The sequence below is a fragment of the Gobius niger genome (genome assembly GCF_951799975.1).
Source record: "Gobius niger genome assembly, chromosome: 10".
Classification (NCBI taxonomy): Eukaryota; Metazoa; Chordata; class Actinopteri; order Gobiiformes; family Gobiidae; genus Gobius; species Gobius niger.
Window position 1 is genome coordinate 4,424,920 of NC_136861.1, and position 20,656 is coordinate 4,445,575.

At 40.0% G+C, this 20,656-nt stretch overlaps 2 protein-coding genes across 2 annotated transcripts; both read left to right on the forward strand.

Moving 5' to 3' along the window:
- The first annotated feature begins 10 nt into the window (after positions 1-10).
- On the forward strand, positions 11-6,929 carry mettl23 (methyltransferase 23, arginine). Its single transcript, XM_079564597.1, has 5 exons — positions 11-147; positions 1,664-1,768; positions 4,017-4,254; positions 5,470-5,554; positions 6,674-6,929. The coding sequence occupies exons 1-5, from the start codon at positions 43-45 to the stop codon at positions 6,852-6,854; spliced, it is 714 nt and encodes a 237-aa protein (XP_079420723.1). The 5' UTR covers positions 11-42; the 3' UTR covers positions 6,855-6,929.
- Positions 6,930-8,614: 1,685 nt separating this feature from the next.
- Positions 8,615-18,703, forward strand: cd2bp2 (CD2 (cytoplasmic tail) binding protein 2). Its single transcript, XM_079565144.1, has 9 exons — positions 8,615-8,725; positions 8,982-9,060; positions 12,958-13,084; positions 13,264-13,421; positions 14,824-15,086; positions 15,170-15,340; positions 16,918-17,048; positions 17,135-17,220; positions 18,569-18,703. The coding sequence occupies exons 2-9, from the start codon at positions 8,986-8,988 to the stop codon at positions 18,677-18,679; spliced, it is 1,122 nt and encodes a 373-aa protein (XP_079421270.1). The 5' UTR covers positions 8,615-8,725; positions 8,982-8,985; the 3' UTR covers positions 18,680-18,703.
- Positions 18,704-20,656: the final 1,953 nt, after the last annotated feature.

Consider the following 20,656-nt stretch of genomic DNA (forward strand, 5'->3'; position numbering starts at 1 on the left):
CTGAAAATATGAGCAAATTAATCTGACTTTCAGTAAAACGTTATGGCCGAGGGGGAAGCGGAATCTTCAAACGTGGCGAATAAAGTCTTCACGTTTAAAGATGACGATGAAGAGTCAGAGGAATGTTTGAGTGTGACGATCCCAGAGGTTAGAGTTATGTTTACTTTTTAACTTTACCAATTAGAGCAAGTTTGGTACAGTTTGCTTTGATTACCGGGTGATTGTTCATTACAGAGCTGTTCACGCTGTTAACCCCTTAACTCCCACCTGAACCGAGCACATTTTCTCCAGTTTGGCTTTACCCCAATCCAAAAGCGTCTGGAAAAAAGCTGTGAAAATAGCAACAAAACTGAGACGAAAACAATGATGGAAATGTGACAAAAAAGTGACGAAAAATTGATGAAAAAATGGCAAAAATTTGACAAAAAAATGACAAAAATTTGATTAAAAAAATTGACGTAAAAGTGACAGAAATGTGACAAAAAAATTACAAAAATGTGACAAAAAATGACCAAAATTTGATTAAAAAATTACAAAAATGTGACAAAAATTTGATAAAAAATTGACAAAAAAGTGACAAAAATGTAAGCAAAAAAAGGACAAAAATTTGATAAAACATTGACAAAAAAGTGACGAAAAATTGATGAAAAATTGACGAAAAATTGACGAAAAATGTGACAAAAAATTACAAAAATATGACAAAAATGTGATAAAAATGTGACAAAAAAAATTACAAAAATGTGACAAAAATTTGACAAAAATTTGACCAAAAAAATACAAAAATGTAACAAAAAAATGTCCAAAATTGATAAAAAATTGACGAAAAAATGAAAAAAAATGTGACAAAAAATGTGACAAAGAAATTACAAAAATGTGCAAAAAAATTACAAAAAAAGACAAAAATGTGACAAAAAAATTACAAAAATGTAACAAAAAAATGACAAAAATGTGATAAAAATGTAACAAAAAAATTACAAAAATGTGACAAAAAATGACCAAAATATGACAAAAATGTGATACAAATTTGCAACAAAAGTACAAAAAATGACAAAAATGTGACAAAAAACTGACAAAAATGTGCTCAAAACTCAGTTGAATACTCAACAAAAAAATGATGGGGAAAAAAAATCTGATGATGTGGGGAAAAAGATCCCCTCGGTTCAGGCGGGAGTTAAGAGGTTAAAGCTTTTTTCCTCGAATGCTTCAAAGACTGACTGTGTCTAACTATGAGCCTTAGGTGGAGTTCACTGTGGAGAGTTAACCCCTAAACCCCCACTTTACCTGATCAGATTTTCTCCAGTTTCTTTATCCAAATCTGAAATCTTGCAGCCTATAGTCCAGAGTAATGACTCGTTTGAAAGCTAAGACCAACATATCTAGAAGGATCTTTTTCTTTACACTGTTGCAGCGTTGTCGTCACTTTTTTGTCACTTTTAATGAACCTATTTCGATAAAAAAACAAAACATGATTAATCAAGTTGTTTGATTTATTGCCCGGCCCAATATTAACCTTATTATTTATTATTGGAAGCAATTTTGTAATTAAAAAATCCAAAGTAGTTCCACCAGTCTTTTGTGGCCGATATATTGAGTTGATACAATGACATAAAAGAGAGTAATTTAATATTCAGGAGTAAACGCAGAGGTGTTCCTTTGGTCCCAGGTCCTGGATCCTCAGTTTGGGATGTACGTGTGGCCCTGCGCCGTGGTGCTGGCTCAGTTCCTATGGAAGCGCCGGCACGAGCTGAAAAACAAGACAGTTCTGGAGGTGAGTCCTGGTCCTGTCCTGGTTTATACCTGTGCCTCTCTCAGTTAGGAGCGGGCGTGACTCTGCCTGGTTTATACCTGTATCTCCCTCAGTTAGGAGTGGGCGTGGCTCTGCCTGGTTTATACCTGTGTTTCTCTCAGTTAGGAGTGGGCGTGGCTCTGCCTGGTTTATACCTGTGCCTCTCTCAGTTAGGAGCGGGCGTGACTCTGCCTGGTTTATACCTGTATCTCCCTCAGTTAGGAGTGGGCGTGGCTCTGCCTGGTTTATACCTGTGTTTCTCTCAGTTAGGAGCGGGCGTGGCTCTGCCTGGTTTATACCTGTGCCTCTCTCAGTTAGGAGCGGGCGTGACTCTGCCTGGTTTATACCTGTATCTCCCTCAGTTAGGAGTGGGCGTGGCTCTGCCTGGTTTATACCTGTGTCTCTCTCAGTTAGGAGTGGGCGTGGCTCTGCCTGGTTTATACCTGTATCTCTCAGTTAGGAGTGGGCGTGGCTCTGCCTGTGCCTGGTTTATACCTGTATCTCCCTCAGTTAGGAGTGGGCGTGGCTCTGCCTGGTTTATACCTGTGTCTCTCTCAGTTAGGAGCGGGCGTGGCTCTGCCTGGTTTATACCTGTGTCTCTCTCAGTTAGGAGTGGGCGTGGCTCTGCCTGGTTTATACCTGTGTCTCTCTCAGTTAGGAGTGGGCGTGGCTCTGCCTGGTTTATACCTGTGTCTCTCTCAGTTAGGAGTGGGCGTGGCTCTGCCTGGTTTATACCTGTATCTCTCAGTTAGGAGTGGGCGTGGCTCTGCCTGGTTTATACCTGTGTCTCTCTCAGTTAGGAGCGGGCGTGGCTCTGCCTGGTTTATACCTGTGTCTCTCTCAGTTAGGAGTGGGCGTGGCTCTGCCTGGTTTATACCTGTATCTCTCTCAGTTAGGAGTGGGCGTGGCTCTGCCTGGTTTATACCTGTGTCTCTCTCAGTTAGGAGTGGGCGTGGCTCTGCCTGGTTTATACCTGTATCTCTCAGTTAGGAGTGGGCGTGGCTCTGCCTGTGCCTGGTTTATACCTGTATCTCCCTCAGTTAGGAGTGGGCGTGGCTCTGCCTGGTTTATACCTGTGTCTCTCTCAGTTAGGAGCGGGCGTGGCTCTGCCTGGTTTATACCTGTGTCTCTCTCAGTTAGGAGTGGGCGTGGCTCTGCCTGGTTTATACCTGTGTCTCTCTCAGTTAGGAGTGGGCGTGGCTCTGCCTGGTTTATACCTGTATCTCTCAGTTAGGAGTGGGCGTGGCTCTGCCTGGTTTATACCTGTGTCTCTCTCAGTTAGGAGTGGGCGTGGCTCTGCCTGGTTTATACCTGTGTCTCTCTCAGTTAGGAGCGGGCGTGGCTCTGCCTGGTTTATACCTGTGTCTCTCTCAGTTAGGAGTGGGCGTGGCTCTGCCTGGTTTATACCTGTATCTCTCAGTTAGGAGTGGGCGTGGCTCTGCCTGTGCCTGGTTTATACCTGTATCTCCCTCAGTTAGGAGTGGGCGTGGCTCTGCCTGGTTTATACCTGTGTCTCTCTCAGTTAGGAGTGGGCGTGGCTCTGCCTGGTTTATACCTGTGTCTCTCTCAGTTAGGAGTGGGCGTGGCTCTGCCTGGTTTATACCTGTGTCTCTCTCAGTTAGGAGCGGGCGTGGCTCTGCCTGGTTTATACCTGTATCTCTCAGTTAGGAGTGGGCGTGGCTCTGCCTGGTTTATACCTGTATCTCTCAGTTAGGAGTGGGCGTGGCTCTGCCTGGTTTATACCTGTGTCTCTCTCAGTTAGGAGCGGGCGTGGCTCTGCCTGGTTTATACCTGTGTCTCTCTCAGTTAGGAGTGGGCGTGGCTCTGCCTGGTTTATACCTGTGTCTCTCTCAGTTAGGAGCGGGCGTGGCTCTGCCTGGTTTATACCTGTATCTCTCAGTTAGGAGTGGGCGTGGCTCTGCCTGGTTTATACCTGTATCTCCCTCAGTTAGGAGTGGGCGTGGCTCTGCCTGGTTTATACCTGTATCTCTCAGTTAGGAGTGGGCGTGGCTCTGCCTGGTTTATACCTGTGTCTCTCTCAGTTAGGAGCGGGCGTGGCTCTGCCTGGTTTATACCTGTATCTCTCAGTTAGGAGTGGGCGTGGCTCTGCCTGGTTTATACCTGTATCTCCCTCAGTTAGGAGTGGGCGTGGCTCTGCCTGGTTTATACCTGTATCTCTCAGTTAGGAGTGGGCGTGGCTCTGCCTGGTTTATACCTGTATCTCCCTCAGTTAGGAGCGGGCGTGGCGCTCCCTGGTGTCCTGGCGGCTCGTCTCGGGGCCTCCGTCCTCCTCACGGACGCCGCGGACCTGCCTCGCTGCCTGTGGAACTGCGAGCACAGCTGTGGGGCCAACGGGCTGCGGGACGTCCCGGGGCTGGGGCTGAGCTGGGGCCACGTCTCTCCTCGTCTCCTCTCGCTGCCTCCACTGGACGTCATCCTGGGCTCTGACGTCTTCTACGATCCACAAGGTACTGCGTTACACATCATCTAGTGCCACCACTGAGGGACGTTTGGCGTCTCTTTGAGGTCAGATATTCGGTGCCTCTTCTTTTTACGTAAGCTCTGCACATTTCCTCAAAATACGAGGATTCTTTTCAACTTCTACTATTGCATAACTGAGAATGTCCGAACCAGTTGCATTACTGTGTGGTTTGGTCTCACTCTGAAAGACAAAAGGAAGTTGTTCGCTCAGCAGCAGGACCATCGGCTGGACTTTGCTGAACTCTTAACCTCTTAACTCCCGCCTGAACCGAGGGGATCTTTTTCCTCACGTCGTCAGATTTTTTCCCCATTTTTTATTTGTTGGGTATTCAACTCATTTTTGTCATTTTTTTTGGCATTTTTTCAAAAAAAAAAAGGTCAAATTTTTTTATCACATTTTTGTATTTTTTTGGCAATTTTTGTTACATTTTAAAATCAAATTTTCGTCAATTTTTAGTCAATTTTTAGTCAATTTTTAGTCAATTTTTTAATCACATTTTTGTAATTTTTTGTCAAATTTGTGTCAAATTTTTGTCATTTTTTGTCATTTTTTTGTCATTTTTTGTTACATTTTTGTCTTTTTTGTCAATTTTTAATCACATTTTTGTCATTTGTTTGGGTCATTTTGTGTCACATTTTTGTCATTTGTTCGTCAATTTTTTGTCAATTTCTTGTGACATTTTTGTGACATTTTTGCCACTTTTTCATCACTTTTTCATCACTTTTTTATCACTTTTTAATCACATTTTTGTCATTTGTTTGGGTCATTTTGTGTCACATTTTTGTCATTTGTTCGTCAATTTTTTGTCAATTTCTTGTGACATTTTTGTGACATTTTTGCCACTTTTTCATCACTTTTTCATCACTTTTTCATCACTTTTTTATCACTTTTTTGTCAATGTTTTCTCACTTTTTTTTCACATTTCCATCATTGTTTTCGTCTCAGTTTTGTTGCTATTTTCGCAGCTTTTTTCAGCTTTTGGATTGGGGTAAAACCAAACTGGAGAAAATGTGCTCGGTTCAGGTGGAAGTTAAGGGGTTAAATCTGTCAATCAAATGCATCTGAATTGAAATTTCGCTTTAACGATTCACGACAATGATTGCAATATTTTCCTGAAAATAAAAACGCCGATCTCTTCATCCACCCCCTGTTATCACCAGTGTTTACGTCAGAGTTTAACGCTAACCTTGTTCTTTTGCAGATTTCGAGAGCGTCCTGGTGACGGTGGCGTTTCTCTTCAGGAAGAACCCTCGCGCTCAGTTCTGGACCACCTACCAAGTCAGAAGGTATCGGCTCCTTCGCTTGCACTGGGAAACGATGGTGGAGCGCCAAGTTAACGTTAACCTTTAGCTTCAAGACTAAAGCAGCTACATTTGTAAATACAGATCTCCTGAATGAAGTGCTTACATCTTATATAAAGATCTTAACATGTTGCTAACTCCCCATTGGAAAGAAAGTAGGTTAAGGAACTGATCCCTGGGGAACTCCATTAGCCTCAAACATCACCAATAAGCAACCATTGTCAACCATAGATCACATTTAGGGGATGTCGAAGCCTGGTTAGAAATCAGTCCTGAATGTACAGACTTTTGGAGTCATTAGCTTTAGCATTAGCGTAAAATCCCATTCATGTCATGCATTTATTTTTCAAAAAATTCATTTCTTTTAAGACTTACAAAAAATGTATGCTTTACCCCTTAACTCCCACCTGAACCGAGCACCTTTTTCTCCATTTTGGCTTTACCCCAATCCAAAAGCTTCTGGAAAAAAGCTGTGAAAATAGCAACAAAACTGAGACGAAAACGATGATGGAAATGTGACAAAAAAGGGAGAAAACATTGGCAAAAATGTGACGAAAAATGTATGAAAAAGTGGCAAAAATTTCACCAAAATTTCACAAGAAATTGACAAAAAATGACCAAAAATGTGACCAAAAAAATTACAAAAATGTGATAAAAATTTGACAAAAAATTGACAAAAATGACAAAAAATGTGACCAAAATGTGACCAAAAAATTACACAAATTTGCCCAAAAAATTACAAAAATTTAATGACAAATTGACTAAAAAATTACAAAAATGTGACCAAAAAATTACAAAAAAATTTGACCAAAATGTGATAGTAAAAATTTGACGAAATAAAGACAAAAAAAATGACAAATGAAGTTACAAAAATGAGTTGAGTACCCAACAAAAAAATGATGGAAAAAAATCTGATGACGTGAGGAAAAAGATCCTCTCGGTTCAGGCGGGAGTTAAGAGGTTAAAATGAATAGGATTTTTACTTCCTGCTCCCAGCATGTGACCGGAAGTGGGCGGGACTGTTGCATGGGCTGAAACCTTAGAACCCAAGAGTCCGCATTTGTAGCAGCTGTCCTCTGATTGGCTCCTTCCGTCTCTCCTCAGCTCTGATTGGTCGGTGGAGGCTCTTCTCGCTCGCTGGTCGATGCGCTGTGAGCTGGTTCCTCTCGGGGCGTTCGAGGCCGACAAACCGGAGCTGGCCGGGTCCCGTCTCCCAGGAAACCACAGCATCCAGATGTTGATCATCCGGGTGTTGGACGACGGCGACGGCGAAGGACCAACATGACCCGCGTCCATTTTGGACAAATCAGAGACATGTTTCTAAATCAATGGAGCAGTTTTGAATTTACGATGTTATAAAGCGGCCGCATTGGGGATTTCCATCATTTTATTAAATACAATGAAATAAAGGTTTTTGGTTTTAAAGTTACTCATTTGTTTGTTGCAGCTTTAACCCCTTAACTCCCACCTGAACCGAGCACATTTTCTCCAGTTTGGCTTTACCCCAATCCAAAAGCTTCTGGAAAAAAGGTGTGAAAATAGCAACAAAACTGAGACGAAAACAATGATGGAAATGTGACAAAAAAGTGAGAAAAATATTTCAAAAAATGACCAAAAAAATGACAAAAATGTGACAAAAATTTGATAAAAATCTCACAAAAAAATTGCAAAAATGTGACAAAATTTGACAAAAATATTTCAAAAATTTGACAAAAAAATTTTGACAAAAAATGACAAAAATTTGATACAAATTTGACAAAAAAAAAGACAAAAATGTGACAAAAAATGACAAAAAAATAGCAGAAAAATGACAAAAATGTGACCAAGAAATGACAAAAATATGACAAAAAAATGACAAAAATTTGATACAAATTTGACAAAAAAAAATGACAAAAATGTGACAAAAAATGACAAAAAAATAACAGAAAAATGACAAAAATGTGACAAAAAAATGACAAAAAAGTTACAAAAATGAGTTGAATACCCAACAAAAAAATGATGGAAAAAAGATCTGATGACGTGAGGAAAAAGATCCTGTCGGTTCAGGCGGGAGTTAAGAGGTACCAAGCTACATTTCAACAGAATAATATTAGACACTGACTTGTTAACAGTGTTGGGTAGGGATGGAGTTCACGGAGAAGCTCTCCTGAACAGGAGGACACTACATCACTGGTAAGGAAAAGTAATCAGCGTCTCTACTTTCTCGTTGAGAAGAGCCAGAGTCCCAGCCTCCGCTATCACTGTGTGGTTCTTTTACAGAGGGACTATAGAGAGCATCCTGACCAGCTCCATCACTGTGTGGTTCTTCTTCAGTTTGGCTTTACCCCAGTCCAAAAGCTTCTGGAAAAAGCTGTGAAAATAGCAACAAAACTGACACGAAAACAATGATGGAAATGTGACAAAAAAGCGAGAAAACATTGACAAAAAAGTGACGAAAAATTGATGAAAAAGTGGCAAAAATGTCACAAAAATGTCACAAGAAATTGACAAAAAAAATGACCCAAAAAATGACAAAAATGTGAGAAAAAAGTGATGAAAAATTCATGAAAAAATGACAAAAAAATTATTACAAAAATATGACACAATATGATAAAAAAAAATGTTTATGAAAAATGACAAAAATGTGACAAAAAATGACAAAAATGTGATAAAATTTTACGGAAAAATTACAAAAAATGTGACAAAAAAATGACAAATATTTGACAAAAAAGACAAAAATGTGACAAAAAATGACAAAAATGTGACAAAATGTGACAAAAAATTCCAAACATTTGACAAAAAATGACAAAAAAAATTATTACAAAAATGTGACAAAAAATGACAAAAAACAAAACAAAAATGTGACAAAAAATGACAAAAAAAATGACTAAAAAGTTACAAAAATGAGTTGAATACCCAACAAAAAATGATAAACATTCTGATGACATGAGGAAAAAGATCCTCTCGGTTCAGGCGGGAGTTAAGAGGTTAAGAGTTGGGTAAAGCTGAACTGGAGAAAATGCCCTCGGTTGTAAGAGGTTAGTAAGTTTAGACGTAAAACTCTCGCTCTCCGCTAGGCCGCGCTGTTTGCTGTGCGGCGCAGCCCAGGAGTAAACCGGAAGTGAACACATTCAGCGAAGAAAAAACGTGAGAGAACGTCGTTTCAAATTTCTGCAGGTTTTTGCCCCTTTTGTCTTTTATCTCTGTAGTTTCGTGTACACTTTTAACGCAGTCTGAAGCACACGTTTAATCGTAACGAGCGTGACTTTGCGTCGTCATAGTCACGCGCTGAAGAATATTTTAGCCTGGTTTTCCCCTAAATGTTGTTAGCGCGTTATGCTAACAGCTAACGTGTTTGCAGCGCCATTCAAAACAACACCGGGCAGCTCTGAGACTCCGGGAATAACAGTGTCCTCGTTTTGTGTCGTTTTAGCAAAATGTCCAAGAGGAAAGTGACGTTTGACGATGGTAACGGAGACTTCGACATAGAAGAAGAGATCCCCACGAAAAAGGTAAAGCCACACACACCAAGGTTTACTGTGTGAAGTTATTCCGTTAAGTGTAGTTTGACGCTAAATCATTCTTGCCAAAAAATAGGGAGATTTTTTTCTCATCGGTGTATCGTGCCAGGTGTGTTTGATGTTCTATGTTATTCTGTTTACCATTGAGGACAAAGACAAAAAAAGAGCCGTTTTAAAGGTCCTATATCATGCAAAATCGACTTTTTGGCGCTTTTAGCCATGTTGTTATGCTATTTCCTTATGAAAAACACCCCCAGAGTGGTTTGTGGCGTCATTCACGCAGCTCTCAGTAATCCTCCTGAATCCTGCTCTCTGAGGCTCCGCCCTCCTGCTCTCTGAGGCTCCGCCCTCTCCTGGTGAACGACTGAGTGTTCAGTTGTGTCGTAACAGCGGAACGGAAGTGCTCGACGTCTGTAATGTAATGTCTTAATTCTTTGCTTACGGCCGGATTTTAATTTGTAAAGCAGCTTTTTCATTATTTCTGTCGTAAGAGAGAAACAAAGAGAAAAAAATGAAAAAAAAAAAAAAAAGGGATGTGCCCGAAGTTCTTCCAGGTCAGCTGTGGCCAAAACAAACACCCTGAGCGTCTGAACAGATCAGTCATGTTTGCGCTGCAGCTGAAGATGGAGCTCGTTATAACTGGACACACCTGTTCTTCATTCTTAACTAACGATCATGTCACGGAGAAAAAGAAGCGCGTTTGGCTACGAGGACGAGGAGTTTATATTCAACCTTTTTCAAGAAGAGGCCACTCAGCTGTTTTTTTCTCCGGGATTCAGCGACTATCAGCCAAAATATTGTTTTTCTGTGACTGTCTCTGATGGATGTTTGGGGAACCTTTGCCAGAATCAAAGTGGATTAACTTTTATAACCAACGTGAGTCCCATAATGTAAACAGCGATGGACCAGAGGGTGAGTCAATCCAAACGCGTGTTAGCTTGTGTGTTAGCATATTAGCTTGTGTGTTAGCATATTAGCTTGTGTGTTAGCCATTTATGAAGCTGTGTTGCAGATGTCAACTCCGTATAACTGCATCGTGAAGTGACCTCACTTATTGTTGTTTATTTATATTACGGTAAAGTTGTATGTGCGGAGAGAGGGGGCGGAGTTAACTGGATCGAAGCGTTGTGTCTTCCGGGTTTGAAAAATACCTCCAGAAAACACTTATATTTATCACAAAAATGAGTGCTCCATAATGGTAGAGGTATAATATATCATATAAATGCCTATACTTAACTTTGGAATGGCTAAAATAGCATGATATAGCTCCTTTAATTGTTGAAAAGAGCACCAGAAGTAGAGAGACCAGTTCTATGAAAAGTCGGACACTTGAGCTCAAAAGTAGTGATGGCAAAATGAAGCCCCATGAAGCATTGAAGCCTCACAGCCAATTGCGTCACACATGGTTCGAAGCATCAAGGTGCTTTTTTTTGCTGGAAGAGTGTAGTGTTTGGTCTGTTTGACTCTAACTTACAAAACAGTAACTCTATTTACTTAAAGCAGTACTAAGTAGCTTATTTACCTTAATAAATCCTTCCCGTAGTCCCTGTGGGGGTAATACAAGTGTTTATGGGATGACTGGAGGGTCTTTCATCTCCCCCTGGTGTCTCTGGACAGAAAACCATGTTTGCAACTTGACTGCCACCGGTGCGGAGAAAGCAATACACACTAATGTAATCACAAAGAAGAAGCTAACAGGCTAACGGGCAAAGCTAACTGCGGGCTAACATCACTTTAAACAGTATTCACAGCCAAGTTTGAGTGAAAAAAAATATTTCCGTTGTATAATTGGATGCACAGTAACCCTCTCCCTTCGCCTTTCCTGTCAGCGTAGTATTTACTCTCCAAGACAGTTAATAAATAAAAAAAATCGTAACTTGCTACGACACCTGCAGTTGCGCTTATGGCCTCTAGGGGGAAGAGTTACTTAGTACTGCTTTAATTAATCTTTTATTACTGATGTCAAAGTATCATATTCGCTCATGTAAATGTTCCGGGAAAAGGCCGTGTTTCTCTGCCTTTTATAACGGCTTCAAACAATACATTCTCTCAATAAAATTTTCTGAAAAACAGAAGGCGATTAAGACTGTTGAGCGCTGTACAGCATCGAATACCTTCATTTAAGGCGAGACACGGCAGGTGAAAGTATTGATTTTTCACGTAGTGGTCGAAGTGGAGATTTTTATCTGTTTTCCTCCCTTTACATCTTAGTTTTCATGTCAGATATAAAAATGATGATGTTTATTTTATGATGTTTTGTCTGCGAGTCGGGGCGACCCGGAAGTAGCTGCTGCGATGCGTAGAAAGTCCGTCTTTCCCGCGGGTTTTCATTCATAAATATTGACAGATTTTACATCCACGTGTCCTGCTAAGGGGCCCCGTGATGACGCTTTCACCCAAATATGGTGTTTTTCCTCCTACGAGACGCTGGAGCGGAAAAGTGGAAGAACGGGCGGAGCATGAGCACTCGCTACAAAACTTCAGGGCTGGTTTTCTCTGAATGAGAGAAGCCGCACTCGGGCAGAGCCTGAGCCCTTATAGAAGCTCCCACAGACTCCAAACTTTACAGTCTGAGACCTAACAATATTTTGAAGGTTTTTTCAGAGGGATTTTTTAATATCTAATTCCTAGCCTGATTTATTCAACTTTGAAACCAAAAAAACAGGCGGAATTTGAGTTTTTACAGATTTTTTCACTGATGATTAGTTTATTGAAAAACTAAACAAAATATCCAAAATCCCCTCTGAAAAAATCTTAGTTACTAATATGTCAATAAAATAAAACCATAAATTTTAATCTGGCTCAATTCATTATTTTGATTTTGTTGCCCAAAATATAGTCAATTTTGGCCATTTTAATGCTCAAAATGCCTTATTTTTTATGTGAAAACATAAAATGACAGAAAAAGTGCAATACATTTTTTTCTCATATTTATATCTGTGATGTTCAGCAAAGGTTTCAAATCAACATCTCTACATTTATTTTTTTCCCCTATTCACCTGCAGTGTCTCGCCTTAAATCCTGAAACCCCCTAGCGTTAGAATGTTTTTTTTTTTTTTTTCATCATTGTTATTATTTATTTGTTTATTTCCCTTTTTTTCCTTTGCTTTCCTATCCTCTCTTTCTTCTTACTGTTTGTTTATTATGATCCTGACCTGCACTGGTCCAGCAAAGCATCGTTTTAATCTCTAGAGGTGGCGTACATGAAATAAAGATTGATTGATTGATTGATTGATTGATTGATTGATTGATTGATTGATTGATTGATTGATTGATTGATTGATTGATTGATTGATTGATTGATTGATTGATTGATTGATCGATCGATCGATCGATCGATCGATCGATCGATCGATCGATCGATCGATCGATCGATCGATCGATCGATCGATCGATCGATCGATCGATCGATCGATCGATCGATCTTTCAAATGAGGCAGCAGTCAAGTTCAGTCAAGAAGCTTTTAAATTTGAGCACTGCCGAACCTGAGTAAATGTGCTCGCTTCAGGGGGGCTAAGAGGTTAATGAAGTTCTATTTCATTCCTCCTGTCTGGGCGGTCATCCGGGATTCATAGAACCGTAGTTACGTAACTTTCGTTTTAATAAAGGAAAAAACAATGGGTGGCATAATTATGTCTGCATTAGGGCTACAGTAATAATATAGTTCTATCAAAGCATTACTCCGACCTAAATGCTGTTTTTATCCATGTTGAACGTATAAAAGAGGGAATATGAGGGAAAGTTGAATGCGTTTCTTTCATGTGCTAGAAAATCATGACAATAAACATAACTGATTTGAACGTTTTTTACTATTAAAGTTACAGAGAATGTTTGTAAAGCCGTGGTCTCTCTGAATGCTAACGCTGTGATCGTTTGTGTGCCTGCAGATCGTGGAGGCGGTGGAGGGCCCCGGCTCTCGCTTCAAAGGGAAACACTCTCTGGACAGCGACGAAGAGGACGAGGCCGAAGAGAAGAGCAGCAAATACGACATCTTAGCCGACGACGATGTGGAAGGTGAGGCGGCCAGATGTTCCCTCTGCATTTCAGCCGAGCTTCAGTGTGTTATTTGTGTTATAAGATACTGGCCCAGAGGCAGATCTCTCAGGACCTAAAGTGATACAGAAATCCTCTCAAACATACATCATACGTCTCTCTCTGTGGACGGTGTAAAGCAGACCGGTTTGTTGTTTCAGGTCAGGAGAACGCCACCATCGACTACGACGAGGGCGTGTCCATCACCCCCTTCAACCTGAAGGAGGAGATGGAGGAGGGGCACTTCGACTCGGAGGGAAACTACTTCATCAAGAAAGAAACGCAGATACGGGACAACTGGCTGGACAACATCGACTGGGTAATAATAATAATAATAATAATAATGCATTGGTTTTACATAGCGCTTTTGTGGACACTCAAAGACGCTTTACATTTCACTATTCGTTCACTCCATACTCTGTGGTGGTAAGCTACTATTGTAGCCACAGCTGCCCTGGGGTAGACTGACGGAAGCGAGGCCAGTCTGCGCCATCGGCCCCTCTGACCACCACCAACCACTCACTCACTACATTCGCGAGGCTTCCGGCTGTTACTAAACTGTCTCCCATCCAAGTACCGTCAAAAACGCGCCTCACGCCCGTCGTTGGACGCTTGTGTTACTAAAGTCAGACGCTCGTCACAAATGTCACCGAGCGTCAAAACGCTCTGGCCGCGTCAGCTCAGAGTCTGTTCGTAGCATCTTGGAAGTCGCTCTTGCCTGAAATACACCTGATACAGCTCATTGTTGATTGAAAGTCTGCAATAAACCACAAATGCGTGAAGGCTCAGTGTGTGATCGTCATAAAGCTGCTCTATGTCGTTAGTGCTTAATGCTTGTTTTCATGGGAGAAAACCGGAGCTCAATGCTAACTGAGCTAACTGAGCTAACAAGCTAAGGTTTTCTCCCGGAGCTAATTGTAGATGATGTGAGTAAAAAACTACATCATCAGCCCAGCTCAGTGTGTGATCATTGTTCTTTATTGACTTTATTTCTGCATATTTCTCATTTTCACGTGAGGACCGGAGGTTTAGCTTAGCATTAGCTTTCTCCGGTGCTAATGCTAAAACAGGCCCAAACACATTCCCAGCGCAGATTCAGCCACTGAAATAACCTTTCTTGTCTTTTAATCCTGGGTGTTTAGATAAAGAAACACTGATGTGTCTTTGTAAAAGTCCCAGAGCTGCTGTAGCTCCGGTTCACAATGAAGCTAAACCTCCGTGACTTGTGACTTGTTTACATCTTTCTTGGGTTGTCGTGAAGTTTTTGTCTTGTTTTTGTAGTTATTTTGTCCAGTACTTTAACAATACTTGTTTTTTGATAGCAATATCTGAACAGTACTTTTTTTGATACCGATACTAAAATATTTGTCGTCTAGAACCAGAAAACTGAACAATAATCGGGTTATCGGGTTCATCTCTAATGTCAAATGTGGGGGAAATTGGGGCAAAAATAAGAAAAAAATGTGTAAATGAATTGAGGACAAAACGGGGGGGGGTTCTTAAAGAGACAGAGGCCTATTTCAAGACATTCACTACAGCCATTTTGAGAGAGACATTTTATACAAGGCAGTTTTTCTAATTTACTGCATTTACAGACCAACAGAAGGTTTGGTCATCATTGTAGTGTGATATAGACTATGTGACTGAAAAAAGCATAATACCCCCTCTTTAAATAAACAAAAAAACAACCTGAGAGAGTCACTCACTTCTCGTCGTTCCAGGTGCGAATAAAGGAGCAGCCGTTCAAGAAGAAGAAGAAGGGCCTGGCGGCGAAGAGGAAGCGCCGAGTGGGAGACGAGGACGAGGCGGAGGAGGAGAAGCGGCGGGAGGACGAGCGAGAGCCTAAAGACGAGGAGGAGGACGAGGAGGAGCGTGAGGAAGAGCCCGCCGAGGACCCACTGGCCTCGCTCACCCACACACAGCTCACACAGGCCGTGGTGGAGCTGCTGCAGCCCGGGGAGACAGTGGCCGCCGCCCTCCGGAGGTGAGGACGGGCACTGCGCCGAAGGCTGTAACCCAAATATGGTCATTTCCATTTTGTGAGGGATAACCCACGTGTCTGTGCAGGTTAGGAGGGTTAAAGGGGAAGAAGAAGAAGCTGACGGAGGAGAGCGTCGCCAAGGAGGAAACGGCGAGAGACGCAGATAAACTGGACAGACTCACCGCTCTGGCCGATCGGCTGGTCGGGTCCGGACAGTACGAGATCTACCAGCAAACCTACGAGAAACTCAACTACAGGTGAGGACAGACCAGTACTTTATGACCTCATTTGGTGTTTCCTGTTTGGAAAGTTTGAAGTAATTGACAGAGTTTCTCACATTTTGACAGTACTTAACCCCCTGCCTTAAACAAGCACATCTTCTCCAGTTCAGCTTTACCTAAATCTAAAAGCTTCTCAACTGGAGCTCACAGCCTATAGGTGTAACGCCTCATTTAACCTCTTAACTCCCACCTGAACGGATCCCATTTTCTCCAGTTTGGCTTTACCCCAATCAAAAAGCTTCTTGGGGAAAAAAGCACCAAAACAGCCACAAAAAATGAGAAGAAAACAAGGATGTGAACGCGACAAACGTGACAAAAACGTGACAAAAATTCAACAAAAACGTGACCGAAATTCAACAAAAATGTGACAAAAATTCAACAAAAAAATGACAAAAATTAAACAAAAATGTGACAAAAATTAAACAAAAATGTGACAAAAATTAAACAAAATGTGACAAAAATTAAACAAAAATGTGACAAAAATTCAACAAAAATGTGACAAATATTCAACCAAAAAATGACAAAAAACCAAGAAAAAATGACAATCAACAAAAATGTGACAAAAAAATCAACAAAAATGTGACAAAAATTCAACAAAAAAAATGACAAAAATGTGACAAAAATTCAACAAAAATGTCACAAAAAAATCTACAAAAATGTCAAAAATTCAACAAAAAAAATTACAAAAAATCAAAAAAAAAATGACAAATTCAACAAAAAAAATTACAAAAATGTCACACAAAAATCAACAAAAATGTCAAAAATTCAACAAAAAAGTGACAAAAATTCAACAAAAATGTCACAAAAATTCAACAAAAAAGTGACAAAAATTCAACACAAAAATGACAAAAATTCAACAAAAATGTCACAAAAATTCAACAAAAATGTCACAAAAATTCTACAAAAATTCAACAAAAAATCTCAAAAATTCAACAAAAATTCAACAAAAATTCTACAAAAATGTCACAAAAATTCAACAAAAAAGTGACAAAAATTCAACCAAAAAATGACAAAAATTCAACAAAAAATGACAAAAATTCAACAAAAATGTGACAAAAATTCTACCAAAAAATGACAAAAATTCAACAAAAATTCCACAAAAAATCTCAAAAATTCCACAAGAATGTCACAAAAAAATCAACAAAAAAATGTGACAAAAATTCAACAAAAAATGACAAAAATTCAACAAAAATGTGACAAAAAAAAAAAAGAAAACATACAAAAGGTGAGACAACACAGCAACAATGCGAGGAAAAAGTTCAGTTTTGTGGGTCTTAGCTTTCAAATGAGGTGTTACACAGGCCTATATAATAAGAGGACAGAATGCATTTGGTTTAGGCGGGTGGTAAGAGGTTAAGATTAAACTCTAAAACTATTAAAGTACTTATGATTTGTATAATAATATTTCTCAAAATCATCTTGAGGGCCACAGGTTCTGTGCTGGAGGGCCGGATTTGGCCCCGGGGCCTGACGTTGCCGACCCCTGTCCTACAGCAATGTTCAAGCTCCTGCTCCAGCTCATATCACGACTTCACACTTTTTTCCTCGCTCAGGTTAAAGAATCCGAAGCCGGCGCAGAGAAAGACGGAGGCGGAAGACGAGGAGGACGAGCTGGACATGTTCGGAGACAAGTTCGATGAAAAACTGGACTCAAAAACGGAAGAACAGGAAGAAGAGGAGCCAGGTCTGAGCTTATTAACATATTTACGTCATTAACCTACTGCAGAAGTGAAGTATAAATGTGGTGAACGTGTAAACTGTTCTGTGCAGTGAGCGAGGAGGTGATGTGGGAGTACAGGTGGGAGAACAAGGACGGCTCCGAGGTCTACGGCCCCTTCACCAGTCAGCAGATGCAGGTGAGGACCCCATTACGCCCTGCCTTAACTCAGCGCGTTTTCTACCGTTCAGCTTTACCCAAATCTAAAAGGTCACAGCCTCAAGACCCACAAAACCCTTCTCAATGGAGCTTTTCCTTGCGTAATTGCTGGGTTCTTGTTACATTTTTGACATTTCATTTCTTGCATTTCTGTCACTTTGTCAGCTCTTTTTCATCACATTTTTGTCATTTTTTCGTCATTTTTTTGTAATTTTTTTCTCATTTTTTATCACTTTTTTGTCACTTTTTCATCACGTTTTTGTGATTTTTTTCATCAGTTTTTTTTTTCATTTTTTCATCACATTTTTGTCACTTTTTCGTCATTTTTTCGTCACGTTTTTATGATTTTTTTTTCATCAGTTTTTTGTCCTGTTTTCATCACATTTTTGTCATTTTGTGCCATTTTTTCGTCATTTTTTGGTAATTTTTTCTGCATTTTTTATCACTTTTTTGTCACTTTTTCATCACGTTTTTGTGATTTTTTTTCATCACTTTTTTTTTTTCATTTTTTCATCACATTTTTGTCACTTTTTCGTCATTTTTTTGTAATTTTTCATCACTTTTTCATCACGTTTTTATGATTTTTTTTTCATCACTTTTTTGTCCTGTTTTCGTCTCTTTTTCATCACATTGTTAATTTTTTATCACTTTTTGGTCAATTTTTCGTCATATTTTTGCCATTTTTTAAATTATTTTTTCATCACTTGTCATTTTTTTCATACTTTTTTAATCACATTTTTGTAATTTTTTTGTCACGTTTTTGTTTTTTGTTTTTCATCACATTTTCGTCATTTTTTGTAATTTTTTGTCACTTTTTCATCACTTTCTGTCCTTTTTTGGTCATTTTTTTCATCAGATTTTTGTCTTCTTTTTTTTTGGGCCATTTTTTCGTCTATTTTTATTTTTTCATCACTTTTTTTGTCACTTTTTCGTCATTTTTTTAATCACTTTTTCATCACGTTTTTGTAATTTTTTAATCATTTTTGTCACTTTTTCGTCACTTTTTCTGTTATTCTTTGGTTGCTTTTTTGTCTCATTTTTCTTGCTATTTGGGCTCTTTTTTTTTCAGGAAGCTTTTAAATTTGGGTAAAGCCAAACTGGAGAAAACATGCTCGGTTCAGGCGGGGGTTAAGGGGTTAAACCAGTTCCCTGTAAAAGCAGCCCAGTTGTTCACGTGTTTTAAGTGTCCTTTTGTAAATGTAGTTTTCATATTTCAGCGGCGCCTCCTGTCGTTTGTGTAAATCCTGTTAGTGGCTTAAACAGCCCAGTCCAGACGTCGCCCCCTCGCTCTGTGTAATCTCCTCTCGCCTCCGCCGTTGTGTTTGCAGGACTGGGTGGACGAGGGCTACTTCTCCAGCGGCGTGTACTGCCGGCGCGTGGACCAGGCCGGCTCGCAGTTCTACAACTCCAAACGCCTGGACTTCGAGCTCTACACGTGATTCTGCGACTGGACTCAAACCGCTCTCATCATGTAAATGTTTTTAATAAACCACGTGTAAATACTGAGCGCTCGTTATTAGACTCCTCACTCGCCTCCTGTGTGACTGAGCCTCACTTACGTCAGCCTACCCCAGGGCAGCTGTGGCCACTTTGCTTTTGAATATTAACATTTCCCCTCATCCCTCTGTTCGATGAAATATCCACAGAATTTGGGGATTTGTGTAAAAAATATATATTTAGCATTAAAATACCATTAAAGTGATTGTCTGTAAGTTTGCAAAGTGAGGAGAGATTGGGAAATTTGAAACCAGAAAGCCCTTCTTAATCTCTACATTTTTGTCATTTTTTCATAATTTTTTCATCACGTCTTTGTCATTTTTTCGTCACATTTGTCATTTTTTCAAAAAAATTGCATAATTTTTTGATCACTTTTTCGACATTTTTTCATCGCGTCTTTGCCATTTTTTGGGGCATTTTTTCGTCACATTTCTGTCACTTTTTTGACATTTTTTCATAATTTTTTCATCACTTTTTGTCATTTTTTCATCACTTTTTCGACATTTTTTTATCACTTGTCACTTTTTCGAATTTTTTTCATACTTTTTTCATCACGTCTTTGTCATTTTTTCATCACATTTTTGTCATTTTTTTATCACTTTTTTCATCACCTGCATCAGAGCAGGAACAAGCTCCTCCCCCTCCTCCTGATTGGACCTGACAGGCTGGTTCACAGAAAGAGCACGTCTCATTGGTCGACGTGGGAGGATGCTAGACTCTGATCAGTCACCGAGATCCAGGAAGGAGGAACTTAACAAAAATTAGATATTTTATTATTACTCGCTTAACATCAAAATGCAATGCTTCAAGTGGAGGAGTTCAAGTATCTCGGAGTCTTGTTGATTTACCGATCGATCTATGTTCCCGCCCTCATCTATGGTCATGAGATCTGGGTTATGACCGAAAGGACGAGATCACGAATACAAGCGGCCGAAGTGAGTTTCCTTCGCAGGGTGGCTGGGGGTGAGGAGCTCAGTTACCTGGGAGGAGCTCACAGGAGGTGTTCCAGGCATGTCCTATTGAGACAAGGCCAGGAAGGCCCAGGACACGCTGGTGGGACTATGTCTCCGAGCTGGCCTGGTCCCCCCAGAACAGCTGGAGGAGGTGTGTGTGGATCTGGAAGTCTGGGCATCTGCTGAGACTGCTGCCCCCGCGACCCGGCCCCGGATAAAGCGGAAGAAAGTGGATGGATGGAAATTAGCATAGTGCTAAATCTGATGCAGCCATCTGTATAATGTAACTGTCCTTTCAATAAACTAAACTAAAAAACCCTTCCCTGGTCCTGGTCTTAACCTCTTAACTCCCGCCTGAACCGAGAGGATCTTTTTCCTCACGTCATCAGGTTTTTTTTCCATCATTTTTTTGTTGGGTATTCAACTCATTTTTGTAACTTTTTTGTCACATTTTTGTCATTTTTTCGTCAATTTTTTTTTATCACATTTTTTTATCACATTTTTGTCATTTTTTGTCAAATTTCGTCATTTTTTTGTTTACATTTTTGTCATTTTTTCGACAATTTTTTGTCAATTTCTTGTGACATTATTTTGACATTTTTGCCACTTTTTCATCAATTTTTCGTCACTTTTTTGTCACATTTCCATCATTGTTTTCGTCTCAGTTTTGTTGCTATTTTCACAGCTTTTTTCCAGAAGCTTTTGGACTGGGGTAAAGCCAAACTGGAGAAAATGTAATCGGTTCAGGTGGGAGTTAAGGGGTTAAAGGCACTATACCTGTGTGTGTGTTTTTTTTTTTTTTTACTTTTTAAACAATGAAAGAGAAAACCACAAAATTTAAATATTTGCTGTGATCCAAACTCATTTCTATCTTTGCTAACACGTTTGTAGCATCTTCACAGGCACAGGTTTATAGCCACATTTCACAACTCGCAGGGTCACTTTTTATAGAAATGCTTGAAAAGT